This window comes from Scylla paramamosain, chromosome 7 (assembly GCF_035594125.1).
Source record: "Scylla paramamosain isolate STU-SP2022 chromosome 7, ASM3559412v1, whole genome shotgun sequence".
Classification (NCBI taxonomy): domain Eukaryota; kingdom Metazoa; phylum Arthropoda; class Malacostraca; order Decapoda; family Portunidae; genus Scylla; species Scylla paramamosain.
Genome location: NC_087157.1, coordinates 23,071,702 through 23,093,187, shown reverse-complemented (window position 1 = coordinate 23,093,187; position 21,486 = coordinate 23,071,702). Strand labels below are relative to the sequence as shown.

The 21,486-nt window shown below is 41.0% G+C and overlaps 1 protein-coding gene across 1 annotated transcript in view; it reads left to right on the top strand.

Moving 5' to 3' along the window:
- The first annotated feature begins 464 nt into the window (after nt 1-464).
- Nucleotides 465-21,486, top strand: part of LOC135102236 (solute carrier family 22 member 7-like) — a 35,072-nt gene continuing 14,050 nt past the window's right edge. The window contains exons 1-4 of the mRNA XM_064007112.1: nt 465-655; nt 7,787-7,918; nt 12,714-12,897; nt 19,023-19,134. Of these exons, the coding sequence (XP_063863182.1) occupies nt 466-655; nt 7,787-7,918; nt 12,714-12,897; nt 19,023-19,134 (618 nt within the window). The 5' untranslated portion in view covers nt 465. The remainder of the gene's footprint in view (nt 656-7,786; nt 7,919-12,713; nt 12,898-19,022; nt 19,135-21,486) is intronic.

Below are 21,486 nucleotides of genomic sequence, written 5' to 3'. Positions count from 1 at the left end.
CGGTCCTCACAATCAGGTTACTGATTATAATTACACGGTACTACTACACGCACCACTACACTAACTAGGAACAGCATGGAGTACTCGTGAAAACTACAATTAAAAAAAAAAATGCATTATACTCTACAACTGCTAATGTTTACGGAGGAAGTATAAACGCTTACTAACAGGGCAGTGTGCTGGGCGTATAGCGTAGGTGGAGGCACAGTGTAGAAATAGACACAGTAGTAATTGGACAGTTTAATAGAACACCTAAATGAGTAAGAAGAGAGGAAAAAGCGAAGGAAGAGAAGAAGGAACAGAGAGAAGGCAAAAAGGGAAGAGGAAGAGGAGGGGATGATGTAATGACGCACTAAAGGGAGAGATAATAGTCGTTGAACAAGTGAGGTTAACAGTGGCCTGAGCTCAAGGCTACGGGATCAGAAAGAGAGGAAAGGGATTTGCTTAGCGGGGTTGGCGCGGGGAATGTGTGCGGTAGAACGTAGTCAGTCGCTCACCTCCATTCACCAACAGGCTGTCGCGAGTGGCGGTGTTTCAAGGCTTCTGAGAAATATCGTGAAGACTAGAGCTGGAGAGGACCACTACGCGCTCCCTGCAGGGCCCCACGTGCTGAGAATGGCCGTGGAGAATGGAGAGAGCGGCAAGGAAGAGAGCGGTGAGTTGGTTTGGGTGTAAGGTGTGGGAGTGATCCATGTGTCATGACTGCACAAAAACGCGTGGTATTTACCGTTGCTTTCTCTCGTGGTGTTGTTGTGCCAGTTGCTACACGAGTGATTTTAAGCTTGATGAAGGCTCCGGAGTGTTTCTTTGAATTGTGTAAGTGAATGAAGGTATTTTTAAGCACTATTAGTGTTGACCACCAACACTAAAGCAAGGACAGCGTTTCACCTCCCGTCTCTGCGTTGACAGAAGGAGGTGGTGCTGTGTTCAGTAATGTAGTGCAAAACACCTACAGTAGGATCACTGTATGAGATCAAATGGAGTCACAAAAACCAAACAGTTTGAAGACCACTTATTTGGGGTGTTTTGAAAATGAAGTGCAATGGTACTAAAGATCCGATGGAATTTCCTTATTTATTGCAATACAGCCGTAATCGAATATTCTCAGGCGTATTTCCAAACATGCCTGTGCTAAGAAATTGTGTCAAGGGTAATTATGAATTCAAGGATGTAACAAGAACTTGAGATCCTTGAACAACTTTCGTAAATAATCTATGTATCGCCCAGCGCTATCCAGGTACAAATAAAACTGAACTGTCAACTTGCGCACTAACTAAGGACTTCTGCTGGAGACCATAGTAACGCCCCAGACGAACACCCCAGTGAGGAGTGCGTCAGAGGATACACTGCAATATACCAATGGGGTCGTGCAGGAGTCGGTTCTGGGGGAGATGTCTGGGGTGAAAAATGTCCTACAAAGCTCAGCGTGGCCTCGCTTCATGGTTTAGGGGACCAAGCTTGATGATGGACGTCTCCGCATCAATCAGTCTCATCCCGGAGATGGTCATTATCACACCGAGATCACGTGCAAGATGCAGCTGCATGCCATACAGGTACCAGTGACAGTCTGGGTAGCAGATAGTTGACAGAGTCGTCACTGAAACTGATGTTTTCTGCCACCCAGATATCTTTTTATTTATGCATTTATTTATTTATGATTATTTTTTATCCCTTTAATCTACTAGTGTTGCAAAGAAAGTAAGGAGATTTCATTCTCTCTCTCTCTCTCTCTCTCTCTCTCTCTCTCTCTCTCTCTCTCTCTCTCTCTCTCTCTCTCTCTCTCTCTCTCATTATGATTCAAATGCGAGGAAGAGGAAGGGGGGAAAGGAAGATGTGGATGTGCTGAGAACAGCACGTCCTGACCAAAGCTATCAAGGTTCTAGAAGGTTGCCCTGAATCCAGCAGTGCGTCCTCCTTGCTTCCTGTGAGACCCGCTGATTGGCTAGAATCTGGTCAGGGTTGCGGCTTGTGGGAGAGTGCTGCATTTCAGGGTCAGATTGTGCTGTTGGGTCCTTCCCTCCTCCCTCCCTTCCTTTTTCTCCCTCCTATCTCCCGCTCTGATCGTGCTACTACTTACTCGCACAAATCATTCGACTCATAAAGTACCTGTACACTATTTCACTATCACGAGGAAGTATTTATTTATTTTTTTTATCTCTTTGCGGATACACAGATCACCTCCCGTATCCACAAATTACTGACAGATTCACGTAAATTTAGATCTAAGAACCAATTGTTAGAAAATGAATACTTCCTCACGATAATTCAGTGATGAATAGACGCTCTATTAGGCAAGTGATTTGTTAAAGTTGCTACAATACGGGTGGATGGGAGGGAGGAAGGAGAGAGAGAGGGAGGAGTGAGCATAACAGCGCATCCAGCCTGCCTCCCTCCCATTCTCTACATCGCCATGCCAGTCAAGACATACATTATTAAGAAAATCTTTCCTTTCCTCTCATTTATCGCTTGTTATCTGAAGGTTTTATGTATTCTGGTAATCAATGATAGTTTACGTAAGAGAACACGTATTTAATTTTACACTTGTTTTGGCAATTCTTGTAAAAAATCGATCATTAGTTAAAAGATGCGTGGAACAACAGTTCAATTCGCTGACTAATATCGGTTCAGTTTTCTTTCACCTTATAAAGTTCTGGAAATTGTGTCATAGTTGCACAATGACTCCATCCAGTATTGAAAAAAAAAAAAAAATTCTATCATGTGAGCTTAGAGGAAGAACATAAAAATTTTCTGAAGGAATGATGGTGAGGAGGTGACACATCGCTGCCACCTACCGCCTGGGTCCAGCGGCATCAACGTTCAACAGCAAAACCATACCGAACGGGAGAAATAAAGCCGCGGTCTTGTGTGAATGGAGTGTGGTAGTAGTAGTAGTAGTAGTAGTAGTAGTAGTAGTAATAATAGTAGTAGTAGTAGTGCATAAGAACATAAGAAATAAGGGAAGCTGCAAGAAGCCACCAGGCTTACACGTGGCAGCCCCTGTATGAAATATACCTTCCTATTTCCACCTATCATCCCCATCTATAAATCCGTCTAATCTTCTCGTAAAGCTCCCTATTGTCTTAGCACTAACAACTTGATTACTGAGTCCGTTCCATTCATCTACCACTCTATTTGAGAACCAATTTCTTCCTAACTCTTTCTTAAACCTAAATTTTTCAAGCTTGAACTCGTTATTTCTTGTCCTGTCCTGTTTGCTGATCCTAAGAATAGTAGTAGTAGTAGTAGTAGTAGTAGTAGTAGTAATAGTAGTAGTAGTAGTAGTAGTAGTAGTAGTAGTAGTAGTAGTAGTAGTAGTAGTAGTAGTAGTAGTAGTAAAGTGTTGTTGTTGGTGATGGTGATGTAGTAGTAGTAGTTAGTGTTGGTTAGTTAGTGATGTTTAGTAGTAGTAGTAGCAGTAGCACCCCTATCAGCAGCAGCAATAATATAACAGGACGTACACAGAACGACATAGTAAAAGTAATAGCAGCAGGTGGTGGTGGTGGTGGTGGTAGTGGTAGTGGTGGTGATAGTGGTAGTGGTGATGATAGTGATCGTGCTGGTCTAAAAGGAAAGCGTTTAGGTAGAATCAATTGACGAAAAATGGAAATCGGTTTTCCGCCCGGACGAGTGACGAGGCAGGTGTCTGATGAAAGAGACCCCCTTGGGCACCTGCCTTGTAAACAAACCTCTTGACTCAGCGTCCACCGTGTATCCCCAGTCAGACCAGCACCACCAGTCATCACTCAGTATCTGCATCACTCAAAACATTCACACCGCCCAGGAACTCCAGTCGACCTTACATCCGGTTCTGTTGTAGGATGTGAATCTCCATCCCAGTAATGGTAGCACACCCCTTCCACCCTCAGTTAATACCGCCCTTAACGACCTGCATCCACACCTGCACAATGCCTCGATGCTCCACTCTTCACTCCTCTGTCCCCACTCTTCCCAAACTTCTGTATGACGGTGCAGATTGAACGATGCCAGTGAATGGTATGAGGCTTGTATGTATAATTCTTCTCTCTCTCTCTCTCTCTCTCTCTCTCTCTCTCTCTCTCTCTCTCTCTCTCTCTCTCTCTCTCTCTCTCTCTCTCTCTCATGTGTGTGTGTGTGTGTGTGTGTGTGTGTCATTCTCCTACGGTTACCTGCTTGTGTGTGTGTGTGTGTGTGTGTGTGTGTGTGTGTGTGTGTGTGTGTGTGTGTGTGTGTGATGTTTTAATGTTAAAGATTTATTCGTTGCATGCACAACGTGGCAACAAGGGAAAAAAATATTTGCCACGTTATAGAATTTATACAGATCGTAGTAATAATCCTAAAGATCGACACTCATTGTACTATGTAGCTTCCTTTACTATATAGAGAATACATAAAATATCACTTTCAAATAGCACACGGATGGCAAGCAAAAGAGAGAGGCCCATGAACGATATGGCAGAATGGCTAGAGGTAAACCACCATACTTGCCCCTCCTTGAACGGACTTCATGCTCTGAACAGACTATAGTATGGTGGTTTACCTCTACCCATTCTGCCAGATCGTTCATGGGCCTCTCTCTTTTGCTTGCCACCCGTTTGCTATTTGAAAGTGATATTTTATGTATTCTCTATATAGTAAAGGAAGCTACATAGTACAATGAGTGTCGATCTTTAGGATTATTACTACGATCTGTATAAATTCTATAACGTGGCAAATATTTTTTTCCCTTGTTGCCACGTTGTCCTGGTAGTGGTGGTGGGGTATCATTAAAATGGATTAGCACTCCCACGTAGGTGTGTGTGTGTGTGTGTGTGTGTGTGTGTGTGTTGAAGGAGGAGAAGGAGGAGCAGTGGGAAAGGGATTTTGAAGTGACAGAATAAAATGATGAATGTGTTGAGGGAGACTGCTCACTTCCTTTCTGGCCACCACCCGTGATGGAAGCTACAACTCCGACTTGTTCGCGTTCCAGGGTCCTACATAGCAGGGAAATGGAATTGTTTTACTACGTCAACAAGTATTTCACTGAAGAGAAAGCTTGTAATGGATTCCTTATCCCAACTTCAAAAGCAACTGCATGGAAAAGGACTGTCTTTTTGTCACCAAAGAAGACGACTTTGATGAATGTGTTGTAAGAAGAACAGTCTTGGCATTTTATGAGAGGCATGAAATCCCGACTCTGCTAAAAGTTCAAGAACTCAAGGAAAAAAATATCTTTCAGTGGCTGCAAAACCTCCCTTCACAAGATTCTGCAGGAGATTGGCTTCAAATATGCTAAGTTTGATGGCCGCAAATTCCTGATGGAGAGGAGTGATGTTGCGGCAGCTCGCACTACGTTTTTGCAAGACAAAAAAAAAAAGTGAAGCAGGCCTCCCAAAACATCGTATATCTGGATGAAACTTATATAGAGGTGGTGTGGAAAAAAGTTGAAAATTGATAATAAATAAATTATATATATATATATATATATATATATATATATATATATATATATATATATATATATATATATATATATATATATATATATATATATATATATATATATATATAGAGAGAGAGAGAGAGAGAGAGAGAGAGAGAGAGAGAGAGAGAGAGAGAGAGAGAGAAGGAAGGGAGACAGACTATTAATTGGATAACTGGGGGACGAGCTGGCAGCATCTCACCCATGGGAATTCCAGAATCTGCCACACTTTGAACGGACTTCATGCTCTGAACAGACTATAGTGGTCGCAGTCCTCTGTGTGGATATGGCTGTTCTGAGCTAGTAGAAAGTTCAAGTGAGGGCATGTATCGCGACTTATAACCGCGAATGTTCTTTACTTACCCCGGGTTGACCTTGGGTGTTGCTGTGTTGAGTGTATAATGGGTGGGACTCCATCACTTTGTTCGTGACCTTGACTTCTGCGCGCGCGCGCAAACACACACACACACACACACACACACACACACACACACACACACACACACACACAGGAACAAACTTTGGAAAAATATAGTGAACCAGAGAGAAAGAAACTCACACACACACACACACACACACACAATCTTCGTCACACAACTTATACCCTGTCTATCAATATACATGAAACTTAATACTGCATTTATCTATATCATCTTTGTCATACACCCTGCATCTCTAGCATTAAACATTCATCACAGCACTTACATCTGTCTATTTATACTTAGATAGATACTACATTTATACATGGATAAGGTTCATGATACAATGGAAAATTAAAGTTATTCTGGTTTGGCAGTTGGTGTGAGGAATGAGGAGTGAGGGAGTGAGCAGTCTCTGTATCAGTCAGACGTAGTCAAGATTGTAAATGCCTTCCTTCAGGCGACGTTAAAATTGTTGCAAGGAAATACGTTTCCTGACAGGACCCTACGGATATTGTTGTGATAATGCGTAGCAGAGAGAGAGAGAGAGAGAGAGAGAGAGAGAGAGAGAGAGAGAGAGAGGTGGAGGGGGGGAATACTTGTACTGGAAGACATGTTCGCCTATAAAGGGGGTATCTGCTAGCTTATTCATTACTCTTTATGATTTACAGTGTAAGTGTGAGAGAACAGGATGAAAATGGCACAAGACACCTCCCCGCCCATCTCTTCTTCCACCAAACCCCTGCAGGAAATACCAGGAAGAGATCACCTCGTAGTATTTGCAGAAAAATATAGAACGTGGCACCTTTATGGCTGAAAAAAAAATGAAAATTGAGGAAGACAAGAGAAAACACGCACACACACACACACACACACACACCTCCCCTCCACACACACACACACACACACACACACACACACACATATACTATATATATATATATATATATATATATATATATATATATATATATATATATATATATATATATATATATATATATATATATAGATAGATAGATAGATAGATAGATAGATAGATAGATAGATAGATAGATATAGATAGATAGATAGATAGATAGATAGATAGATAGATTGATAGATAGATAGATAGATAGAGAGAGAGAGAGAGAGAGAGAGAGAGAGAGAGAGAGAGAGAGAGAGAGAGAGAGAGAGAGAGAGAGAGAAGCGTTCTTGGAAAGCCTGGAGAAGGACGCGAGGGACACACACACACACACACACACACACACACACACACACACACACACACACACACACACACACATACACACACACACATACACACACACACACACACCTCCCCTCCAAACAGAGAGAGAGAGAGAGAGAGAGAGAGAGAGAGAGAGAGAGAGAGAGAGAGAGAGAGAGACGTTCTTGGAAAGCCTGGAGGAGGACGTGAGGTACATAACAAAAAAAAAACAACAACTAGGAGAAATATGGAGCAGAGGAGGTAGCTGAGGGAAGAAAAAAAGAGAACTCTTGAAAAATGGATAGGAAGAGTAGAGAGACGCTCTTTAGTGAAGAAGGAACAGGAGGGAAAGGGGGAGTTATAAGGGAAAATACGAGGGAGGAAAAAGAAAGAAATGAAACGGTAAAAAAAATAAAGTAAAACAGTAAGAAGTGAAGGGCTGAAGAATGAGTGTTGCGTCTTGTTTTGGTGAAATACGAAAGGATAAATAAGAGGAGGAGGAGGAGGACAGATAAGCAGTGAGTAATAATGAAATTTTTTTTTTCTCTCTCTCTCTCTCTCTCTCTCTCTCTCTCTCTCTCTCTCTCTCTCTCTCTCTCTCTCTCTCTCTCTCTCTCTCTCTCTCTCTTTGCATACAGGACATGCTTTCATTGGAAAATTTGTTACCAATCACGTCCACGTCTATTGTCTGTTATATTCATAACGTATCCCGTTGTCTAGCTGCCGCAGGGGAGAAGGGATCTGTGGCGCCACCCTCAGGAGATGGCGGCAAGGGCGAGGACTTCGATGCCATCCTGACGACACTCGGAACTGGGAAGTGGAATGTCCTCTGCTACATCGCCGTCGCTTACTGTATGTACCTCCTCATATCATTTTCGTCCTTACACTTATTATTTTTAAGTTTATTCCTCTTCTTTTACCCTTACAACATTTATAGGCGGTATAATAAGAATGTGTTCAAGAATTTTAATAGTATACATTATCATCGCATCCTCTACGACTCAGGGGTCCCCAACCCGTAGAGTACCGCGGGCGCATCGACAAGTCCGAGAGGGCCCGAGGGCCGCACCAATCAAAAGAAAAAAAGAAAAAAAAAAAAAAAAACTCGGGAAACTACATATACAGAGCAAAAGATTTCAAATAGTTTATTAATAGGACACCTGGTAACATTTCTCAGCACAAAGCTTATCAAAATCAGATGTAATGAAACTAATAGTCAGCAAGAGAACGTCGTCCAAGTGGTCATCTGTGAGTTGTGCACGGAAGAAGACTAAAACTAGTAATGCCTTGTATACTGGTGGGCCGCACCGATGACCCAGGAAATGATCTGGCGGGCTGCATACAATGTAAATTTTGGGAAATGGCTGCGCGCCGCACGGGATGACCTCTCAGGCCGTGGGTTGGAGACCCCTACCCCTATTCTGCGTCTTTCCTCGCCTCCTTTTCATCCTCATGATCATCTTTTCTTCCTTCCACAGTATGCATTAGTAAAATAATGATAATGCAATATATGTAAGTGTCTCGTTTTACTTTAGCACAAACATTATCATCTCTTCCTATACGCTCTTCATCGCTTCTTTTTCGTCATCATAGTTATTATTTTCAAGTTCATCTGTTCTTTCCATCGTAGTAACAGTATAATGATATTATTATATACTACAGTACCTTATTCTAATGTAGTTCTTAAACATACACATTGCCATCATTTACTCTACGTCCCTCCTTGCCTCCTTTTCGTCCTTATATTATACTTATTATTCTTAAGGCTCACCCCTTCTTTTTTGCACAGAACGTTTTAGCAATGTAATGATAATGTATACTTGTACCTTATTCTAATGCAGTTCTTTAACATGAACATCACAATGGATGATAGGATGATAGTAATTGTCAGGTGATATGCACTTCCTTTCTTTCAGCATTCTCTCGCCTTTAATTACACTTCGCGTCCCTCAGACCTTCCTCGTGATTCCTGCCCATTCCTCACTCACCAGTCTTCCCATCAAGGACGCGTGTAGTCGGAAAGCTTCCTCTTTTATAATTTATTTATTTTTTCATCCATGAACTACCTTCCGTATTCCTTTAAAAATCAGCTTTCTTATTCTTTAAGAAGAAGAATTGGAAAAAAAAAAAGTTGCTTCCACACCCTTTTAAAATCTTAGCCTCCGCATCCCTTGCAATAAATAAATAAATAAATAAATAAATAAATAAATGGATAAATAAATAAATAAATAAAAATGCATCCATATTCATTTAGAAGCAGCCTCCTCATCCCTTAAAAAGAGCATAGATAAATAAAAATAGATAAATAAGTAAATACATAAAAAAAAAAGCATTCTTCACATCCCTTCCAAAACTATCGAGGGATAGATTTTTACTACTCATTACTGCAAATAGTTATCCTGAACGAATTTTTCGCTCCCGGTATCAAGTTTCTTAGTCCCCAGGCTGCACCAGCACAAGTCTAGTTTTCTACTAGAAGCGTAGGTTAGTATATTCCTGTTGCTTCATTCCTTACCGTTGTCTCCATGTCCACATTTCTTGCCAGGTATATATATGTGGTGTTATCATGTAACTTTTGTAACCTGCTCCTACCTGCACAAGCACAGTGTCGGAGGAAGACGTGGACAGGATGGAGAAGAGCGTTGCTTTATTCCTATACCCCGTCCTTGCTTAAAAGGAATTTACAGGTAGCGTAGTAGATCACCGGACATCTTCGTTATGGATCAACAGGACGCCAAAAACTGATTAAAAGAGCATGGAGAAGACCAGTTAAGGAAAGATTGATTAAATGATTGATTAAAAAATAAATAAATAAATAAAAGAGGGGAGGGGGGAAGGCGCCGCAACATCGAGGGGAAGAGTGAGATGGGGAGATGAAATTGGAGTAGGATTACAGAGAATGTCACAGAGGTAGATGCAAGGGACAGAAACAATTGGAAGAGACTCGTACATGGCGCCAATCTTGTCCTTAAGATGGATGCAGAGGACGGCAGCCGGTTTAACAGCGAAAGAAATTAGTGCAGTTATGAAACATTTATTTCATGTAAACCACACAGAAGAAAAAAAAAAAAAAAGATAAAAAAAATGATAAAAGGATAAAAATGATCTAGGAGTGACCTCCAAGCAAAAGAAGACTGTATGGACAGACATTGTTGCCCATCTAAATTTTCTCTCTCTCTTTTACATGAGTTAAGAGGCAAGGTTGTTTTGTCGACAAAGGCAGAATATACATACATACATGCACGCACACCTGTATGTGCGTGTGTGTGTGTGTGTGTGTGTGTGTGTGTGTGTGTATTATATATATATATATATATATATATATATATATATATATATATATATATATATATATATATATATATATATATATATATATATATATATATATATATAAACACACACACACACACACACACAGTTTTTTTTTTCTTATGTAGTATATATATATATATATATATATATATATATATATATATATATATATATATATATATATATATATATATATATATATATATATATATATATATATATATATATATATATATATATATATATGTATATATATAAACACACACACACACACACACACACACACACAGTTTTTTTTTTCTTATGTAGTAGGGACACCGGCCATGGGCAACAAAAATCTAATAGAAAAAAAAAAAAAAGCTCACTGACATGCCGGTCTCCGAATAGGGTCCGAACCGGTAGTCAAAAACTGAAGGATAAGTGTCTTGAAACCTCCCTCTTAAAGGAATTTAAGTCATAGGAAGGAGGAAATACAGAAGCAGGCAAGGAGTTCCAGAGTTTACCAGAAAAAGGGATGAATGATTAATTGTTGCATTAGAGAGGTGGACAGAATAGGGGTGAGAGAAAGAAGAAAGTCTTGTGCAGCGAGGCCGCGGGAAGAGGGGAGGAATGCAGTTAGCAAGATCAGAAAAGCAGTTAGCATGAAAATAACGGTAGAAGACAGCTAGATATGCAACATTGCGGCGATGAGAAAGAGGGTGAAGACAGTTAGTTAGAGGAGAGGAGTTGATGAGACGAGAAGCTTTCGATTCCACCATGTCTAAAAGAGCGGTATAAGTAGAACACCCCCTCTCCCTCCCCAGACATGTGAAGTGTACTCCATACATGGACGGATAAGGTCCTTGTACTGAGTTAGCAGCTGGGTAGGTGGAGTGGGGAGGTGGTGAGAAAAACTGGCGGAGACGTTTCAGAACACCTAACTTCATAGAAGCTGTTTTAGCTAGAGATGAGATGTGAAGTTTCCAGTTCAAATTATAAGTAAAGGACAGACCGAGGATGTTCAGTGTAGAAGAGGGGGACAGTTGAGTGTCATTGAAGAAGAGGGGATAGTTGTCTGGAAGGCTGTGTCGAGTTGATAGATGGAGGAATTGAGTTTTTAAGGCATTGAACAATACCAAGTTTGATCTGCCCCAATCAGAAATTTTAGAGAGATCAGAAGTCAGGAGTTCTGTGGTTTCCGTGTGTGATCCGTTTACTTCCTGAAGGGTTGGATGTCTGTAAAAAAACGTAGAAAAGTGCAGGGTGGTATCATCAGCGTAAGACAAGGGGTTTGGTTTAGAAGATCATTGATGAATAATAGGTAGAGAGTGGGTGACAGGACAGAACCCTGAGGAACATCACTGTTAATAAATTTAGAAGAACTGTGACCGTCTACCACAGCAGCAATAGAACGGTCAGAAAGGAAACTTGAGATGAAGTTACAGAGAGAAGGATAGGAACTCTAGGAGGGTAGTTTGGAAATCAAAGCTTGGAAATAGATAGAGTCTTGGAAATCCAGACTCTATCAAAAGCTTTTGATATGTCTAAGGCAACAGCAAAAGTTTCACCAAAATCTCTAAAAGAGGATGACCAAGACTCAGTAAGGAAAACCAGTTGGAAGGCCAGTAGAGCGGCCTTGACGGAACCCATACTGGCGATCAGATAGAAGGTTGTGAAGTGATAGATGTTTAAGAATCTTCCTGTTGAGGATAGATTGAAAACTTTAGATTGGCAGGAAATTAAAGCAAGAGGACGGTAGTCTGAATGATTAGAACGGTCATCTTTTTTATGTATGTATGTACATGTATGTACTCATATTCTGCCTTCGTTGACAAAACAAACTTCACTCTTAAGTCTGTAAAAGACCCTCCGAGGTACTTTTATCTTTCGCCAACTTTGAGAGCACTTCTAGGAGCAAACTCGCAACTTTGAGAGTCCCTTTAGGAGTTAGGAGCAACTTTGAAAGTAATCTTTACTTTCAAAGTAACTTTTAGCTTCCAAAGTGTTTATTAATACGGGCTCTGCTTTCTCTCTCTCTCTCTCTCTCTCTCTCTCTCTCTCTCTCTCACTGTTTTCGTGCCTGTAGATTGTCGGAGGCAGGGAGAGGTGGGCGGGAAAGAGCCTTGACTATATCTATCCTGTCCATCTACACGTAGTTCACTAGTAGCAGTAATTAGAAAATAAATATGTATTCTGGTATCTGTTCTTTTCATGTATCTTCCTTCCCCCCCCATTTCTCTCTCTCTCTCTCTCTCTCTCTCTCTCTCTCTCTCTCTCTCTCTCTCTCTCTCTCTCTCTCTCTCTCTCTCTCTCCACCGGCACTTTACATCCAGACTTCCTCCACCATCCCCAGGGAACACCGTCCTGCCCTACCACACCATCGCGGGTGCCTTCCTCTCCCCCTCTGTGGCCCACACCTGCCGCACCCCTCCCAACGCCATCACGCCCACCCTCATCCTCCCGACCGACGCCCACAACGCCTCTTTCAGCGCCTCCTTCAACGCCTCCTACGCTACGGATGCCTCCCTTCAGCATGAGTGAGTTCTGACAAGGAGAGAGAGAGAGAGAGAGAGAGAGAGAGAGAGAGAGAGAGAGAGAGAGAGAGAGAGAGAGAGGTGGATGGGGGGTAGCGGAGAAGAAAGAATTAAACGAAAGGAAGAGAGAATGGAGGGAAGGAAAGAAGGAAGAGAAAGGGCAGAAAAGGGTGTTGAGAGAGAGAGAGAGAGAGAGAGAGAGAGAGAGAGAGAGAGAGAGAGAGAGAGAGAGAGAGAGAGAGAGAGAGAATACTGATGTTTCACATTTGTGAATATATTACTCTCTTATTACCTTTCTAAACCTTTCTAAACGTCCCATTTCTATAATTACAGCATTATTTTAAAATTAAGGCTCTGTGAAATATAAATAAAGACAGACACACAAGACACACAAGACTTGGAGAAACGTCAGTGTAAGCGTGCGCATGTATGCATAAGCAAAGATACATATATTCTGCTTTTTTAAACGTCGTATTAGTAATTACGAAACAGCAAGCCCCACAGTCGCGTTCGTTAAACGTTGGATGCAAGCCCCATAGCCGGGTTGATGCTCCTAGGTTGGCAGCTCTGGGCTGGGTTCAGGTGATTCAGGTGGTCTGAGTAACTTGAGTTGTCCAACTGAACGGTTTTGGACATCATCGACGTTGCCATGGAAACGGCCATATTCTACCCAACTCTGTAGAAGTAAGCATATGACTGGGGCCGTATTAACAAAGATTCTTAGAGTTCGTCTCAGCCTTCTGCTTAGACTTGTGCTTATCTTTTAAGCGATCTTAAAATTGTGCTGAGACGAACTCAAGTCTCAGTATGAAATGGTGAAAAAGCACAACAGTAAAATCTTATATTTCTCAATTTTGAGTTAATTGCGCAATCTTTTTACATCTTTTGGATTAAACAACAAAAAGTTATAATTTGTCATCGATTTTGTAAGGATATGAGCGCATTAATTCGCGTTTATTAATAAGCAAATTAGATCCCGCGCAAGGCGCGTGCATTTTGTCTCAGTGTTTACGTCCTTGACCCAGAGTTGTCCCGCTGTCATATCCGTGAGTGTCACGCTGTATGCAGGAATCCTCCTGCGAACTGCGCAAGCTCAGAAGCGATTGTATACAAATAAAGACTTGTTGATAAAACAAAGCTATCCGAGTGTCAACATGGCTGAAGATTTACGGGGAAGACTGGCCCACTTTAGGGATGAAATAGGTAAGAAGGAAATCTTACATCAAGAACTGGAGGCTCTCGGTTACCTTGGGAGGAGAAAAAAGGGAAATTATTCCAAGATAAGAAAAGTTTATTTAATGAAGAACGAATTATTTCTTTGTTCCTTTAGCTGAGAAAGACATGTTTATAATGTACCAAGAGAATATCCTACAACAGTAGTTACTACAGACAAACTCGTAATATATAACAAAAATTGTATTTTTACAGTAAGAGATTTTCTATGATCGTTAAACCAAGTGAACGAAACAAACCTATATCTTTGTGTAATGTAATTTTGATCACTGCATAAAGGCTATTTAATGATTCCTGACTACATTTCTTGTACAATATAACGATGTGTACATTTTTTTTTTCCAAAATATACCGGTGTATTGGATCTATGGACCGTGTTCTTATGAAAAAATCAAAACACTGGCCAGACATCCACGGATAGGCGACCAGCTGTGTACACGGATCGCTGTATGTAGCCGTCCGGCTTTTGTTTGTAAACAAAACTCGGACAGCTCAGTACAGCCTGACACTCACGGACACGACACTGCCATTCCAAGTCAGCAGCATCTCCTTTCCGTCTTTTTTGTTTAGTATGGAGGAGATGATGACCCCTAAGGCTGAAAATGCCAATAGAGGAAACCCAGGTGGACCGATGGCGAGAATTTTCTTCCTCGTCCAGTTAGTATATGAGGAAAGATGTAGCCTGAAGGGCTTCACTCATTCAGCGGCACACTAAAGTTGCATGGTGCTCTATTACTAAGAAGGTATCTGAGACACTCCAACAGCAGGTTACATAAAGGTCCAAGGTCATCATTGCTGCACAGATGCATTTTCCATTGGCTAAATAGCACTGTAATTATCACTTAAATTACTAGCATCATTGCATCACTCCTTCCTGTGTGGCTCTCCAAAGCATCTCCTGCCAAATATGTCACAAATAACACTCCTGCAATCTTATTCTATATATGTCCAACAGTTCAGAGTCACTCAGATCATCGAGAACTTCCTTACGCGGCTGATAATTCACTATGTAACAAACTTTCACTTTTATCTTGTCCTTGGCCACAAACCACAATGTTCCAGTTATTTCCATCTAAACAAAATAGAAAAAAAGTTATTTTGATCCTAAAACTTTGCTTTTGTGGTTAGAACAATGAATTTACATTTTTGCCTTATTTCATTATAGTATGGGTTACTATTAGTTTTCATGTCAGGTAAAGATCTTTGCAAAATTTCAATTGCTTATCTAATTGCTTTTGAAATGTTGCAAATAAGTTAAAACAACGAAAGAAAGAATATAAAATGTTCTGAAGATTTTTAATCTTAATAAGATCATTCTTGAACTGACCAGATCGAGCAAAAAATTTCTCATACTTAGAAGAAGTTGTTTACATTTCAGAAATTTTCTCAAATCTTCCAGAATGTTCTACGAGACACTTTAAGAAGTTTCTAGAACATTTTAGGACATACTATTCAATATAAACATTTCCAGAATATTGTAGAACTTTCTAGAATACAGTAGAAATATGTAGAAGTATCAAGAATGTTCTAGAATCTACAAGAATTTTCTAGAATGATTCAGAATATTCTAAAGTAGGTTCAGGAATATTCTAGAAATATTGAGAACATTCTGGAACACATTCTAGAAAGACTAAGAATATTCTAGAGTACTGCTTGACAATATAAAAGTAGGGGCTTGCAGACCACCAATCAGTTCTGCTTTGGCTGCCTGAGAAGACACATCACAAGAGGTGAAATTTCATTAAGAGGGTGCAGTCATTTTCCAGATGTATTCTGCTACATATGTGGTCAATTCATCAAGACAAGAGCAAACAAGTTCTCTGTGACAGCATCTGGAAAAATGGTGAAATTTAGCTGTTTTGGGGCAAAAAAATAATTCTAAAAGCCACAAAAGCAAAGTTTGACAGAAATATTGAACATTTTCTATTATTTTGCAATGAAAAGAGTTGGAAAACAACACTTGCTTGTCAAAGACAAGAATCGTGTTACATAGAGGTAATTCTTGTGGTGGTGGGCTCGGGCTCGACGGTCTGCCATCTTTGTTTGGTTAACTTAGTCTTAGCGTAATTCTTAAAGTTGAGCAGACTTCGGACCTGTCTTTAAGACCTAGACTAAACACAACTTGGGAAGTTAAGCACAACTCTAAGCTTAAGAGTTGGGCTAAGTCTAAGTTAGGAGTATTTGTTAATACGGCCCCTAATGCTTATCACTTGGTGATTTGTCTTACGGAGCACTTGATGTCCTCGGCGATGAGCCTCTTAGTAAAGATTCCGTTACTAATTTGATGCCCTACCCATCCCATTCCCTTTATTTTCATTATTTTATATATTTAAGACTCAGTACTTTACTTACTAGTGCATGTCATTGCATGCATGCAGACAGCATTGTAGTCGTCTGTAATAAATGACCGAGTAAAACACCAATATAAGAAGGGCTGGGTAGCCATTTTTGTTGTGACATTATCAGAACACAGCGTACCACCTCGATTTGGGTAACCCCAGTCGCTCGAGCGGGCGACCCGCGCCGCGCAAACAGAGCGTTCAGTTGAGAATTGGGCGACCCAGGTAAACCGAGTCGCCCAACTAAATGCACCACCACTGGTTCTCAGCGACGAGGAAAACTTGACAAATTTTGTTATTTCTCATTTACTAGATCGATTTTTGCATTTTCCTTCCAGCTATAGTTGAAGAAAGAAATTATCTATCCACATATGCCTTCAGAATCATCATACATACCAGTATAACAGTGAAAAAATTTGTGATAGTATGGTTCGGAGCGATCGCAGGAATGGCTTGATCGGAGGCGAAGGGCGGAAATATTTTGGCTTGTAATATAGTTAACAGTGAGCATTTCTCACTGAACGTTTATGTGGAGACGCATGAATTATTCTTTTGTGTACAGTATTAAAAGAAACTTGAAAATCCATCCAGTTACTTTAGAAATTGAAAGTGCACGCACCTATGTCGAGGCCAGCGGAATCGCCGTCTAGGAGACGAAGTGGGAGATTTTATAATATTTGATAAATGAAAATTATAATAGTATCGCTGATATTTTCTTTATCCTTATACTAACGAATGATGAGCGCGCTTGTTCTAGAAGCAATATCAGTCAAAAATAACCCCCATAACCAAACCTAACTTAACCAAAATTGATTTAAAAAATTGCTGTCAGCATTATAAATAATTTGGTTTGGTCGACCTATCCCGAAGCGCTGAGCTGGAAAAGTGTTTAAAAAATCGGAAACAGCTACGTTGGTATTAGTAAATACTAACACCATGTTTAAAAAATCGGGAAACAGACTAATGAAAAGATGCATGAAATGAGACAGACAGACACCACCACCACTACCACCACCACCACGACCATCATGTCTATCGCACGCATAAGCAGAGACAGACACGAAGAAAACACATGACATGAGACGAATGTAAACCACCACCATCATCACTACCTCATAAACAGGATTATGCATATACATTCCCTCCACCACTTTCACCACCAACATCACCCCCACCAGCACCACGACCCTGATCTTTATCGTATGCGTAAGCAAAGACAGAGACGAAGAAAAAGATAGATGAAATGAAACGTACAAACACCACCACCACCACCACAACCACCACTACCAAAACCTTCACTATCTCACAAACAGGTTCATGCACTCATACCCTTCACTTCCTCCTCCTCCACCACCACCACCCACCGACAACCACACTGTGGCTCCACCTACGATATATATATATATATATATATATATATATATATATATATATATATATATATATATATATATATATATATATATATATATATATATATATATATATATATATTTTTTTTTTTATTTATTTATATATTTTATTTATTTATTTATTCTTTATGTAGGAGGGACACTGGCCAAAGGCAACAAAATTCAAATAAAAAAAAAAGCCCACTGAGATTCCAGTCCCATAAAAGGGTCCAAAGCGGTTGTCAAAAACTGAAGGATAAGTGTCTTGAAACCTCCCTCTTGAAGGAATTTAAGTCATAGGAAGGTGGAAATACAGAAGCAGGCAGGGAGTTCCAGAGTTTACCAGAGAAAGGGACGAATGACTGAGAATACTGGTTAACTCTTGCATTAGAGAGGTGGACAGAATAGGGATGAGAGAAAGAAGAAAGTCTTGTGTGCAGCAAGGCCGCGGGAGGAGGGGAGGCATGCAGTTAGCAAGGTCAGAAAAGCAGTTAGCATGAAAATAGCGGTAGAAGACAGCTAGAGATGCAACATTGCGGCGATGAGAGAGAGGCTGAAGACAGTTAGAGGAGAGGAGTTAATGAGACGAAAGCTTTTGATTCCATCCTATCTACAAGAGCGGTATGAGTGGAACCCCCCCAGACATGTGAAGCATACTCCATACATGGACGGATAAGGCCCTTGTACAGAGTTAGCAGCGGTGGGGGGGGGGGATGAGAAAAACTGGCGGAGACGTCTCAGAACACTTAACTTCATAGAAGCTGTTTTAGCTAGAAATGAGATATGAAGTTTCCAGTTCAGATTAGTTTCCAGTTCAGTAAAGGACAGACCGAGGATGTTCAGTGTAGAAGAGGGGGACAGTTGAATGTCACTGAAGACGAGGGGATAGTTGTCTGGAAGGAATGCACACACCACAAGGAAGGGTAGACGTAGACCTCACTTACTTACTTACTTATGAGTAAGGAGGAGCCTTCTTCTGTACTATCCTATCTTTGTTAGCGTAGATTAGTTACCCAAACAGCCTAGAAAGGACCTTACGGTCTGTTGCCATTTAGACTTTTTTGTATTCCTCTGTATTCCTTTGTATACCACCACCACCACCACCGCCATCAAACACCTCGCATGTACACACTGAACACGTAACACATTTCCTCGTCCCCTGCAGCGCCTCTTGTAGTTACCTGAGCGAGGACCCTGCCACGGGGAAGGTTGAGGAGATGACGTGCACAGAATGGGACTTCGATAACACCACCTTCACCTCCACAGTCACGTCAGAGGTTTGGAGGCAGGGACAGCTTACCTAGTGTGTGTGTGTGTTGGGGGTTTTTGGGGGCGTTTTTGTGAATGTGTACGTGGGTGAGTGGATGGATGTGTGTGTGTGTGTGCGAGTGTGAGTGTGTGTTTGTGGGTGGATGTGTCGGTATGTGAGTGGGTAGGTGAGTGTTTGCGTGTGTGTGTGTGTGTGTGTGTGTGTGTGTGTGTGTGTGTGTGTGTGTGTGTTTGAATGCAAGCGTGTGTGTGTGTGTGTGTGTGTGTGTGTGTGTGTGTGTTTGAATGCAAGCGTGTGTGTGTGTGTGTGTGTGTGTGTGTGTGTGTGTGTGTGTAGAGTATTATTAGTATATGCAGTTAAGCAACGCCTCTTCACTATACCTTTTTTGTCTTTTTTCTTTTCCTTGGCCAGAACCTCTTATGAATTAAAAAAAAAAAAAGCTTAACATACACAACTTGAGTCAAGATATTACCAAATTTACTCCATTCAAATAATAAAATCAGCTTCATTTCTTCGGTCCTGCTTTAGAGGCACCAGCGATGTGTCACTTCCTCACTATCAGTCGTCCTCCTTGAGAAAATAGTTATCCCACTAAGCCTAAGGTCACTAGATAGAGGAAGATGCAAGGGACAAACAACTGGGGGAGACTCGTGCATGGCGCCAACCCCTAACTTTAGGGAAGCAGCGAAAGGAGAAGACCTAGCTCACTAGATAGGAAAATTTGGCTACATTATTGTATCAAGCAGTCATTGTAGAACATATCACGCAGGGAAGCCACAGAACGCCTGACTTCTGATCTTTCTAAAATTTCTGACTGGGGCAGAGCAAACTTGGTATTGTTCAATGCCTCAAAAACTCAATTCCTCCATCTATCAACTCGACACAACCTTCCAGACAACTATCCCCTCCTCTTGAATGACACTCAACTGTCCCCCTCTTCTACACTGAACATCCTCGGTCTTTCCTTTACTTATAATCTGAACTGGAAACTTCACATCTCATCTCTAGCTAAAACAGCTTCTATGAAGTTAGGTTTTCTGAGACGTCTCCTCCAGTTTTTCTCACCCCCCCAGCTGCTAACTCTGTACAAGGGCCTTATCCGTCCATGTATGGAGTATGCTTCACATGTCTTGGGGTGGTTCCACTCATACTGCTCTTCTAGACAGGGTGGAATCAAAAGCTTTTCGTCTCATCAACTCCTCTCCTCTAACTGACTGTCTTCAGCCTCTCTCTCACCGCCGCAATGTTGCCTATCTAGCTGTCTTCTACCGCTATTTTCATGCTAACTGCTCTTCTGATCTTGCTAACTGCATGCCTCCCCTCCTTTCGCGGCCTCGCTGCACAAGACTTTCTTCTTTCTCTCACCCCTATTCTGTCCACCTCTCTAACGCAAGAGTTAACCAGTATTCTCAATCATTCATCCCTTTCTCTGGTAAACTCTGGAACTCCCTGCCTGCTTCTGTATTTCCACCTTCCTATGACTTGAATTCCTTCAAGAGGGAGGTTTCAAGACACTTATCCATCAATTTTTGACCACTGCTTTGACCCTTTTATGGGACTGGCATTTCAGTGGGCATTTTTTTTATTATATTTTTGTTGCCCTTGGCCAGTGTCCTTCCTACATAAAAAAAAAAAAAAAATGACACGATTTCCGGAACTCAATGAGGGAAGAAAACAGTGATTAAAGCGAGTATGATTCAGGGAATAAAATAATGTGAGGGAATGAAATAGTGTGATTTATGCTCTTATCTTTATGCTGATCGTCAATACTTTTAGCGAATATGGGAATTTAGGTCAATCTCTCCTCCTCTTGAGTAAAAAGACCTTGATACTGACCGCCAAGTATCTTACTGGCACAAATCACTGTCCTCATTAAGCGCCTGCTCGCCAATAAATAATCCCGCCAGAGTAATGATTTCTGAAAACATTCACGTACCGCCTTCTTTCTCCCAAAACTACTAATATATTCAGTCACGCCTTGCCCTTATCTTGAGTGCGTCACGCTGAGGATAAGGATAATGAGGTTTTCGTGTGTGTGTGTGTGTGTGTGTGTGTGTGTGTGTGTGTGTGTGTGTGTGTGTGTGTGTGTGTGTGTGTGTGTGTGTGTGTGTGTGTGTGTGTGTCTGTGTGTGTGTGTGTGTGTGTGTGTGTGTGTGTGTGTGTGTGTGTGTGTGTGTGTGTGTGTGTGTGTACTGTTGGAGAAAAACTAGCCTAGTATAAGAAATGCATGAAAAAGAAAAAGAAAAAATTAACGAACCATTTTGACAACATAGAAAAGTATTGATCTTCAGGTAAAAAGAGAGAGAGAAAAAAAAAAAATACAGTTTTGTGTTTCCACTCAAGCTTACGCTAACAAGTT